The following is a 12,169-nucleotide window of genomic DNA, read 5'->3' as shown; positions in this document are numbered from 1 at the left end:
GGTGTACAGGAGGTTGGACCATAGAGGAACTCGGAAACCTACCATGACCACAGCTCTGTATATAAATGACATAATTTCTACTACCTTAACAGCAAACATAATTAAACACAGCACTCAATTTGTATCACAGTATCTTTTAAAAAGAAAATAAAAAAAAAAAACAGCACAAAATCAAAACCAAACCCCAAAGCAACAGAATATGTAGCTACTCCTAACATTTGTTGCCTTGAATCACAATTAGCTCTGTGAGACAGCACCATATCCACTTCACTTTCTTCTTGGCGTAATAGCAAATAAAAGCGGTATCAATGTTAATATATTTCTAAATAATCATATCAAACTTGACAGAGACTTAAGCTGTCTCAGTGGCTTAGCTAAACAGCAGTGTTGTCATTAATCCTGGTGCTGAGAAGTGGCAAAGCAGATAGTCTCATTCTGTCTCATTAGGGAAAGCTTTTTACAAATTTGTGGTGCTGTCTCCGAAAAAATAAATCCTGTGCCTTTTTAGCAACCACGTGTCAGTTTAGTATCAACTCCGAGTGGCAATTTCCAGCTAGTAAATTAAATCTGGTTTGCAATCTGTTTCATTATATTTGCCATTTAGAACAGTAAAACAGGTCTGTAAAAAAGTATTTCCTTCTGAAGAAGTTATAATTGCCATTTTTAATCCACCTATATTTTAAGGTGGATGCAATTGTGAGTATTCAGATTTTTTTGAGCTTTTGTTGCTCAAAATGTACCTGGACTTGCACCAGATTAAGCTGCTTTCCACATAAACTGACAGTAAACACAACTTCTAATGTTACAGGCTTCACAATTCTTTGGGAATCAAATGGTACTATTCAGAATGGACACTGCAAAGCAACTTTCTGGGTCTACCCAGGACAGACATTTGCAGGAGAGCAGTCAGAGCAATCCTGAGGAAGCATTATCACTTACAAAGTCAACTTACCTTGCATTAATGAGGTACTGTGCTAAGCTGATGTTTGCGGGGGATCCTGTGATTGTAACTTGTCGTTCTGCAGAGCCTTCTGTGGCATTAGCAATCTTGATCTGCGCTCCTGACATCTGCCTGATTTCATTTATCTTACTGCCTTGTCTGCCAATAATGCAGCCTATTAGCTGGAGTGGGACAAAGACTAAGATTAGTGCCACGGACAGAGCCAAAAACCACTTCACTGCAATTTGCACTATCAATAAAAACAGAGTTTATGAAAGACTCAGTATCAAATCAAAAGACTTTTGCTGCGCTGTTTGGAAGGAGTCGCTAGCATGGTCTACCAGCTCAACGTTCCCATGTCTCTAAATCAAGTTTTTGCTGCTGCATAGGTAGGCATCAAGAGAACATCAGACCATTTAGCTGTCTTCTGTGGCATAAAATGACAGCGTGTTGTAGTGCTGATGAATACAAGGCACAGCCCAGTCTGAGCCCCCACTGACAGCCAGCCCAGCACAGCTGTGGGCTGGACAGACCACGCCGTGCTCCCACCCAGCCCCTGCACAGCTCCGCTGCCACTGCCAGTCCTAAGCCTCAGGGGGATGCATGGGCCTGTCCTGCACTATTAAAGTCAGTGGGATTTACAGCTGTGCAACTGCAGGTGGAAGCAGGTGTAGGAAAAGAATCACTAATGTGTATATATACATACACATATACATATATATTATTTTTAGCTGTATTTCTTCAAAGAACTCATATTCTGTAAATAAAACTGAGCCTGTGTTCCCTCAGATCCCTCTCTCTTTTCTTGGGCAAAATTACCTAGGTGTTATCTTCAACTGATAGCTTTTTTTGAAGGTTGCTGGAGCCTTATGGATTTGAGATGATATTTGCAAAAGTATTGAATGCTACAAAGGAGCAGTGCGGTGCAGCCAGGGATAGGGGGTGTGATATCTGAGACTGAGTGCAGGGAGCCCCAAGGAGTATGTGGGCACTGAGCCAGACACTGAAGCTGAGATGCTCTGTCTTCCTTAGAGACAAGGAGGAGGCCTTCCTATTAAAGCAGCATGGATGCTAACAACACTGCAATGCCCAGAACCCACAGAAAATGCAAACTTGGCTCTATGGGACTGTTCACACTGGAAGGGTGCAGCCTGTTTGGCAGAAAGAAGTGCCATGATGCAGCAGTGATGATCATCTTTCCCTCCCACTCCTCCTGATGGGTTACCCTTTCTGTCGCTACGGTACTTGCAGTATCTTGGCAGAAATAGATTCACATTGTCCAGGCACTTTAGCAAAAAAAAAAAACAAGAAAACCCTTAATCTTTGCTTCACACCTGGTGACGAGCAGAATGACAAAGCAGCTAGCAAGGCAGCCAAAACAGACACAGAGCACAAGAGCATGTGTGAGGGGGAAGAATGGGGTTCAGGAGCACACACAGGATTTCCCACCCTGCTGGAGAAGGAGGGCTTCATTTAACAATTTGTCCTCATCCTAAGGACCTGCATTAGCGTGTTACTTGCAGGTGCCCATGCAGAGCCTTGTGTGTGCTCCACCATTAACATAACCAGACAACAGCCAGGTTGTCTTGGAGGAAAACGCTTCTTATGAACACACCCCTCTACTGAAGATCTCTCTGCTTTCTGTGCTTTCCTCTCACTGGTCTCCATGGTCCACGTGTAGTTAAGGTGAAGCAGGAGAGATGAGCACCCAAAGAGCAGGTAGCAGTGCAAACACCAGCCAGTGGGGCTTTTGGTTTTTTTCACTGTAGGCCATCAGTATGAGCAGAGCAGAGCAGAGACAGTCCTGCCAGGGGATCATCCAACAGAAACACTGACAGCACCCAATCCACTCTATTTGCATGCTGTATCCCAGCTGTAATTTACCCAAATTTGGTCAGAAGTGTTTGCTGTTACGGGAGCAGAATGGAGCATGGAGAGGGAAAAACGGAGTAATCTTTACTTGGCTTTGAGATGATGAGCCTGAAGCACCTGGTCAAGAACCTATCTGCTGCATCTGACGCTCTTCCTATCAGCATTTAGGCTCTGTCAGGCATCAGTGAGGCAAACCAAAACATCTTCAGATTCCTCTGACACTTGTCAACTGATATGCAGGACAGAGTACGTTTCTCATCCCTGTAATAATTATGTCTTAACTGTGAACAAAAAAAGTAGATTGCACGTATTCCCTCAGTATGTCCAAAGAGGAAGGGTAGAAATATGATAGAGCTACTTGCTGCAAAGAACTTGCTTGGTCTAAAAACGTGTAAAAATACATAAAGGTATAAAAAATGTACTCAGAAGGATTTCAGGAAGTCCAGTTGTCACATGGTGTTGTCATTACCTGTAGTATTCATGACAGAGGAAGGTGCAGGACAGCTGGCTCTTCAGGTGTGTGGTGAGCAAGCTGCAGTCACCAGCTCTGGGAAGGCACCTCTGGGCTGCGCAGGGCCTGTCACCTGTGAGTGCTACAGGTCCTTGGACAGCACTTTCAACGCAGGTGCGTCAGGAGAAAGAATTTTTAGGCTCACTGATAACTTCAGGTTAGAAATGGAGGGTTCAGTCCAGATGGGCCCAGGTAACAATCCAGTTGTCTGGAGGAGTGCTGTTAATTCATATACTGATTATGGCAACTGTCTGTGATGCAGACACCAAGTTTGTGTGTGTTGTGCTGAGCTGATTCTGGAAGCCTGCTCAAGACTTTACTACAGACTGCTTTAAAATTATACTTGGCAAGAAGAAAAGTGCGTGATCGTACATCCAGTCTGAAGCTCCCCCAAATCATCCTTTCATTCTTTGACAATGGGCTGCTTAAACTTGCTCTACAAGTCATGACCACTGGACACCTGACCGCAGGTAGCACATAGAATACATTTCTCCTTTTGCCACAACAATGCTTCTGGCGTCCTTGTTTTACTTGCTCACATTTGTGCAGCATCCAAAATATTAAAGAGCTGATGGCTTCTGGAAGAAGCTTTCATCTACCAGGTAGTGGACATTCCACCGAGCACCCTGATCTGCTGTAGATAACCCTGTTCACTGCAGGGGAGTTGTACCAGATGACCTTTAAGGGTCCCTTCCAACTCAAACGATGGTGTGATTCTTTCCTTCCATTTTACATACTAGCACATAAGCTGTCTTCTTTGGAGGAAAAGCCATGTCAAATTGCATCCAAACATGTATCTCTCTTTTCAAGACTGACCTTTCTCCTGCCTTCAGCTGCCCAACCCATTCTGTAGCTACCCATTTATTGCAGTACAGCAGGCTCTTTGCTACTCAGTCCCCAACATGTCCCTCACCACAAAAGCCACCTGAACTTTGCATGTAATGCTGCATTTCACAGATGTGGATTCACTGCTCCTTCAAGCTTAGCAGACAAGAGTTGGTGAACATGGAGGGCAGTAAACGTGAAGTCCTTCAGAACTTTTGGCACTACATTATTTTTGATGCTCACCTGCTTGCTCAGCATAGCATGGGCCTTAGTCTCACTTCTACCAGAATAAACCAAAAGAAAGTTCTCCAGAAAAGGAGTGATAAAGGTGGCCCATGTGAGAGAGCAGCCAAGCTTCCTATGGGCTATACAAAGCTTACTGTGTACTATATTATACATTTATACATATGATTAAGGTACATAATATACACACACATATACTTAGAAACACACACACACACATATATATACACAAAACTTTTATGTACATATAATCATCAGATCATAGAACTGTTAGACTTGGAAGGGACCTTTAAAGGCTACCTAGTCCAATTCCCCTGCACTGAACGGGGACACCTACAGCAGATCAGGGTGCTTGGAGGATATGTGTGCATATGCGTGTAGGTGTGCAGATTTTTACTCCCTCAAAGATGAAGCAGAATGGCTAAGATCAGATGGGCACCCAGCCCAGCAGCCTGCACATGCTTGCAGAAGGCTAAAACCAGTGCGAGGAATAAAGCAAAGCTTTCATCAGTATCCTAAATTCTCATTCTGCATATGGTTTACACATTACCTGAACAGCAGATGGCATCTCTGCCTTTATACTCAATATTCCACGTGACTGATAAGTCCTCTTTGAACTTGTTTCTGCCCTGCAGCATTTGCTGTCTGTCAGTATCATCATTTGCCCTTAAAATTTCAGTTAGTGTCCTCTCCTTCTTGTACTGTAAACATCATAGGACTGTTCCCTTTCCCCTTGCTCCACCATCATGTCTCATCCATCTTCACCTACCTCAGTATACCTCATTTCTTCTCATGCCTGCCAAAAATAAAAAATAAAAAACCAAATCCTAAAACACAGATTCTGCTATTTGTCTTTTTTTGGTTTTACTCTGTCCTTCAGTAAAATTCTGCTGGTATGAGAGGGAACAGGAGCAAATCCGAAGTCTGGGCTCTTATAGGAAGGGACTGGAGGGATGTCTACTCCAATTCCCCCTCCCTGGCCTCTTGGTGCTGGTGGAGTTTCCCTGACTTGCCATGTCAGCAGAGATGTAGGCCTCTTTCTTCCACATTAATTTCCCATGATGCTAAATAAATACGCTAAACATACGTCTTCCCCCCATCACAATGTTAAACTCACTAGTGGGGCTTAACAACACAGCTTGCTGCTGGATGTTTCCTACTGGTTTGCTCTTCCATGTTCATCACACTGTCACACTGCACAGGGAGAACTCAGACTTCGAGTCTTTTTTTTTTTTTTTTTAACCAAAGCCCAGTGTTGTAGGTCTGTCACAGGAGATCATGGAATCATAAAATCATAGAATCACCAAGGTTGGAAAAGACCTACAAGATCATCAGTCCAACCATCCACCTATCACCAATAGTTCTCACTAAACCATGTCCCTCAACACAACGTCTAAACGCTCCTTGAACACCCCCAGGGTCAACAACTCCACCACCTCCCTGGGCAGCCCATTCCAGCGCCTGACCACTCTTTCACAAAAGTAGTATTTCCTAATGTCCAACCTGAATCTCCCCTGGCACAACTTGAGGCCATTCCCTCTCATCCTATCACTAGTTACACAAGAGAAGAGGTCAACTCCCAGCTCACTACAACCTCCCTTCAGGTAGTTATAGAGAGTGATAAGGTCTCCCCTGAGCCTCCTCTTCTCCAGACTGAACAATCCCAGCTCCCTCAGCCGCTCCTCATAAGACCTGTGCTCCAGATCCCTCACAGCTTCATCGCCCTCCTCTGAGCACGCTCCAGGGCCTCAATGTCTTCCTTGCAGTGAGGGGCCCAAAACTGGACACAGTACTCGAGGTGCAGCCTCACTAGTGCTGAGTACAGAGTGACAATCACTTCCCTGCTCCTGCTAGCAACACTATTTCTGATACGAGCCAGGATGCCATTGGCCTTCTTGGCCACACTGCTGGCTCATGTTCAGCCAAGCACTGACCAATACCCCCAGGTCCATTTCCTCCACACAATCTTCCAGCCACTCTGTCCCAAGCCTGTAGCGTTGCCTGGGGTTGCTGTGGCCAAAGTGCAGGACCCAGCACCTGGTCTTGTTGAACCTCATCCCATTGGCTTCAGCCCAGAGATCCAGCCTGTCCAGATCTCTCTGTAGGGCCTCTCTACCCCCAGGCAGATCAACACTTCCTGCCAGCTTGGTGTCATCTGCAAACTTACTGAGGGTACTCTCAATGCCCTCATCCAGGTCATCAATAAAGATATTGAAGAGGACAGGCCCCAGCACCGACCCCTGGGGAACACCACTCGTGACTGGTCACCAGCTGGATTAACTCCATTCACCACCACTCTCTGGGCCTGGCCCTCCAGCCATCTCCTTACCCAGCAAAGAGTGTACCTGTCCAAGCCACAGGCTGCCAGTTTCTCCAGGAGAATACTGTGGGAGACAGTGTCAAAGGCTTTGCTGAAGTCTAGGTAGACCACATCAACAGCCTTTCCCTCATCCACCGGGTGAGTCACTTGATCACTGAAGGAGATCAGGTTGGTCAAGCAAGACCTGCCTTTCATGAACCCATGCTGGCTGGGCCTGATCCCCTGGTTGTCCCACACATGCCATGTGATCTCCCTCAAGACAACCTCCTCCATAACCTTCCCTGGTACCGAGGTCAGGCTGACAGGTCTGCAGTTCCCTGGATCCTCCTTATGACCCTTCTTGTAGATGGGAGTCACACTGGCTAGTCTCTGGTCTTCTGGGACCTCTCCAGTCGACCAGGAACACTGATGGAAAGTGGCTTGGCTATCATCTCCACCAGTTCCCTCAGCACTCTTGGACGGATCTCATCTGGCCCCATGGACTTGTGGCAGTCCAGGTGGAATAGTAGGTCTCTGAGACATGTTGAGCTCGATGTTTAATTCCGGTGGGAAATCATTTTTCTTTCTTATTATGAGTCTAGCACTGGTTAAAAGGGTCAAGGAAGCAGCTTCTACAACTCAGCATCTGCCAGGTCCCTCGGCTTTGGTGGCTTTTACTCATAGTACCACTGTACTTCCCCAAATTTTTCCTTTTAAATCCTCCCACACAAATGGAAAACTTCTGAGTCAGAGATGGATTTAAGTGAATATTCAAAGTCCTCAGGGCTTTTCTGGAAGAGGCATTTCCCAATTTGGGGCTGCGGGTCACAGCATGCTGCTCTTGTGTTCTCCTTAGGGCTGGCACCAATCCTACTGCAGGAGGTGAATTGAGGTCTGTGGAGATGAGAGCCTGGTGTCCAAGAGACTATCAGCAGAGGAGAAGAAGAAAGAGGAGGCACCATGGGACCTCCCTGGAGGCTGTGTTTCCCTGGGGGGCTTCTCCAAGAGCACTTTGCATGCTTGGCCCCTCTCAGACTCCTGCAGGGAAGGACTTCTGACTCCATTGGTGAAAGAGGCACATCTTCAGGATGCTTTCTCCAGCTTGGAGGGGTTTACATGCCTGTTTATATGGAGTACTCACCAGATTTACTGCTTTTTTAAATGTTAGTGTTTTCAAAGGGTGAAGCTTTCCTGCTACTTGACTCTGCCTGTCTCCCATATATATACATATATATATATATGGGAATTACACATAATTTTTAATGAGATGGATTTTATATTATTATTATTAGTTTATTCACTTACTTTCAATGGCCATTTGGGGGATTGGATTACACAATGTTGTAACATCTGATATCTGTGCCCAGCAGTGATGCCATCCCTTCTGTTTCCTAAAGGACAGCCACTGTTACACTACCTCACACTGAGGCTTGTGCAGAACACACCTCGAGTCTGAGCTCTTTGTTCTCTTTATGTTTGATTTTCCTCCACCAGATTCATACTGGGGCTTTGGCTTTTTGTATTTATCGTTATCTTGTTTTTAAAAAATAGGTGTAACACACACATGTAGGTGCAGTGGCAACTGTAGAGCAAGTGGGTATTTCAAGCCTCATGCTGTTCTCAGCTGTGCTGGACTTCTGCAGGCCTGCACGCATACAGTGAGGGAGGTTTCTGCTCAAAACAGGACTAGGAGATGCTGGTTGGGAAAGTGAAGTCAAATGATCAGTGCATGGTTTCCTGCACAACTGCTGCCTCTCTCATCTGAACCAATGCAATAATTTCCTTTCAATGTTTCCAGATTGTTTATAAGCAAAACCCCACCTTGGCCTTGGTTTTCCTCCTTTAGCAACAACAGAAAGTCATACACTGTGAAGCTCAACAAATCTTCTATTAGAAACAACACACAGATGTGTATTTGCTTCTGAGAGGACAGTGCTGAGCCAGAACATTTCATAGCTCCTCATCAGAAAAAGATCATTTTTTTTCCTTTTCTAGTGTGCTACAGCACACAAGGCTGGCTGTCTCCCTCTCTGTCTGGCAGGAACCCTGAAAAAGTGAAGTCAGAAGAGTAACCTTGGCCTTACATCACTGGGGTCAAGAACAAAAATTACCTGAAAGTAAGATTACAAAAACTTGCTTTGTAAGGGTAAGTACCATGCTCTCACAAAATCCTCAATGTACAGTACATTGGGTTATAAAGTACTGTCAAATCAGCAGGACAGCCTTTAAGTCACATAAAGCTTACAAAATCACTGCGCTCATAAAATAAAGATTTACCTTTGCTTCTTTGTTGTTCTGTATGTTTTTTCTTACTGTAAATCATTGCCACTGAGTTTAATAGGGCTTATACAATACTGTAAGTCTCTCTTAAATAATATAATTGCTATTTGTGTTCCCACTCGTACCTGAAAGCTTTTTTCACTGGAGGGGAAACTGTCCATTTTCCAGGTGACTCATTTGTAATGCAAACTGAAAAAAAAATCCCTATTCCTAATGAAAGAGAATAAAACTGGAAGGCATTTTTGCAATGATGCACTGAGCATCAGCTGGGAAGTTAGAGCAGCTGCTTGAAGATTAGCTCTGTACTGCCCAGGAGACTGGGTCTGTCCATCACAGTCAGTACAGAGCTGCTGGAGCCCCAGTTTTCAGACGAATGCTTGTACTGTACCTCTACATAACCCATGTCTGGTTTGCAACTTCACATAACTTTTTGCAGGGAAAACATTCTGCCTCGGTTAAGTACAGTGTCTGGTGCAGACCAGCTCGGTCCTGCCATCACGGTGCTGGGGTCTCTAGCCAACCCACAGCAGACACGAACTGTGCAACTTCCGACACCCTCCAGCCCCTCTGCTAGGGTCATGCATGACACAGTACGTGTCTCTGACCATGTCTGCTTTTCACTAAAAGCAGCAGACAACCGGGCTTTGAGGAAATGGGTGAAACACCATGGCGTGGACACTACTGTGCAACTAAACCAGCAGCACTGGAGATGTGACACAAGACGGGAAGGACACCTTCACTACAGCTGTCAGCATGTCAGTAATCCACGGCACCCTCCTCCCCCCCAAAACCAGACCCCATGTTTCTTTTGAAGACTAGTGTTCGCAAATCAGCCAAGATGACAGAATTCCCCCCTGGCGGCAGAGGAGAGCAAGAAGAGAAAGGGGTACTGACTATGGGTCCACTTACATCATTGGGAATAGTAAGTTCATGGGAACTGGTTGGAGAAGTGGCATCCAGTCCTATGTGGGGAACAGAAGGAAAATGTTATGCAGGTTGTTTGCAAAAAGGGTAAGACACAACAAGCGAAAAAGAGATATTATAAAGGAGGAAACGTACCAAAGAAAAAAGTAGAGGAGCAAAGAAAAGTAGAGAAGTGCTAGCGAAACAGAAATGAAAGAAGAAGATGCAAAACTCAAGAAGGTTGGACTCACTTTAAAAGAGTCTTATTTTAATTAACCTTTAACCCACCAAAACAACAAATGTCACGTGATTCCACAGAGTCATACAAATCCTTTAGAAAATGGAGGGTTTCACCTACAAATCATTTCTGAAGGTCATCATAAATACATTGATTCAGAAATTAATGGGTGGCTGAAATTTGACCTCTCTACCCGGTATTGTAGAATACAGAAAATTAGAGTGGAACTCAAACAGAAAAATTAGTTGAACCAAATACATAGCCATGAAAATTAAACAAAACAAAACAAAACACTAAATTAAAATAATGATGAGGAAATTAACCTAGAAGAATTTGGAAATTATATGTGGGGTTAGTTACTGAAGAATGTTGGGAAGGGTCACTTTTGAAGGGAAAAGTACCAAATAATGTAAGCTGCATACATTTGTTTTTAAATTGGGTGGACAAAAGGAAAATACTCAGGAGAAATGGAATTACTGCTCTACCACACAGTAATGTTATAGGAACATATATCTCATGAATACAACCAGGAAAAGATAAAGGAGCAGCATGTTAATGACAAGAATGAGGAACACAGAAAGCTGGGAAAGGCCATTCAGTGTTACTTGCAGATATTTTATCAGATACACCATGAAGAAACAAAAATGTATTTTGGATGTCATTTCTCTCCCCTTCTCATTTATTTATTTACTTGATTGGTTGTTTTGATTCGTTCATTATCATCTGTAAAGACATGCCAAAATACTCATTTCCAACTAGAAAAGGTGGAAAAGGAGTTATTCACAAAACAGCAACTCACCTACAGTTTACTTAAGTTTACATCCTACTAAGAATTGCGTATACTTATTTGACATTGACTATAACACAATCAAGTTGCTCACAAAATTTGATGTATGTGATAAAATGTTATTTGCCATACAAAGCATGTACCAGTATTTATTTTGTGAATTTTTCAATGCCAAGCTCTAATCGAGTGAAGTATAATAAAAATGATTTATTGTATGGTTAACTGACTTGACTTCTCTCGTGACATGAGTTCTTTCTCTTGAATAAATAATTTGGTATCAGCTCATGTACTTTAATCAACATAGGCTGAATTTCACATTTCTTAAGTGAACTGAATTTCCATTGCAGTTTGTAAGTAGTCATCTGCTCTAGTAGGATGTGAGGCATCTGTCCCAGCAGAGATGATTAGAGATGTTCTTAAGACATCTGGCTCTACAAGGAGCTCCAGTTTTAGCATGCAGTAATTTCTTTAATCTAAATTTCTATACTGCCATTACATATTTTTTTCTTGTGTTTGCTTCTTTAGAAAAGATTCTAACAAACTGGATATTTGGCAGGACACATGTGCAAGTGCTTCACTCAGTACCAACTGGTAGATACTGTACGGTCCACAATAACTTTACAAGGACTGAAATAAGGAAACTCAGGATTTTTAGGCAATGGCACAAATGGAGTGGGTTTGATTAAATAAACATAACAAAGCATATCTTAGTAGAGATGAAAGGAACTAACAGAGGCAAGGGAGGGAAGAACAAAGATTAATGTGTCAAAACAGAAGGATCATTGGTCATTGACCACATTTATTATTAAAATGATGTAATGACCACGGGAAACAAAGCTGTTAAGAAGAAGGACATCCCCAGGAGGTCATGGGTACGTACCAGGGAAACCAGGGGTGGTCTGCCCAAGGGGAGTAAAGGGGGGATGCTGCATAGCCAACTGGTGAAGCTTGGTCAACTGCAGGGCAGGATGGGAAATTAGAACTAACCAATCAAATGGAATTATTTCAGAGCAGAGAAACCATCTTACATGTTCTAAAATTGGATTAATTAAAATTATATTAAAAAAAAAAAGAGGTTTAATCATTCATTCTGATCTACTGTAGAGAAAAAAAAAACACAACAAAAATCCCAAATTGGTTATAAATGACATTTCTACTGTTATTACATGTAGCAGCTATTGTTAATATTAACTAATTACTGTAGAATTACATATTAAAAGAATTCAGATTTATCACATGCAAAAAAGACTGAGATAACTGTAATTTGTTCC

General features: G+C 43.3%; 1 protein-coding gene across 32 annotated transcripts in view; it reads right to left on the bottom strand.

Moving 5' to 3' along the window:
• LOC110394552 (poly(rC)-binding protein 3-like) overlaps nt 1–12,169 on the bottom strand; it is a 498,677-nt gene that overhangs the window by 15,612 nt on the left and 470,896 nt on the right. For 24 of the 32 annotated variants that reach the window (XM_021388486.1, XM_021388487.1, XM_021388476.1 and 21 more), the window contains 3 exons: nt 11,779–11,854; nt 9,880–9,932; nt 953–1,122 (listed from right to left, as the gene is read on the bottom strand). In XM_021388486.1, the coding sequence (XP_021244161.1) occupies nt 953–1,122; nt 9,880–9,932; nt 11,779–11,854 (299 nt within the window). Of the gene's footprint in view, nt 1–952; nt 1,123–7,092; nt 8,737–9,879; nt 9,933–11,778; nt 11,855–12,169 lie in introns of those variants that run through there. The other 8 variants (XM_021388502.1, XM_021388498.1, XM_021388499.1 and 5 more) reach the window with 6 other exon arrangements.

This window comes from Numida meleagris, chromosome 2, assembly GCF_002078875.1.
Source record: "Numida meleagris isolate 19003 breed g44 Domestic line chromosome 2, NumMel1.0, whole genome shotgun sequence".
Taxonomy (NCBI): Eukaryota; Metazoa; Chordata; class Aves; order Galliformes; family Numididae; genus Numida; species Numida meleagris.
The sequence above is the reverse complement of the archived record's forward strand: the minus strand, read 5'-3'. Positions and strand labels throughout refer to the sequence as shown.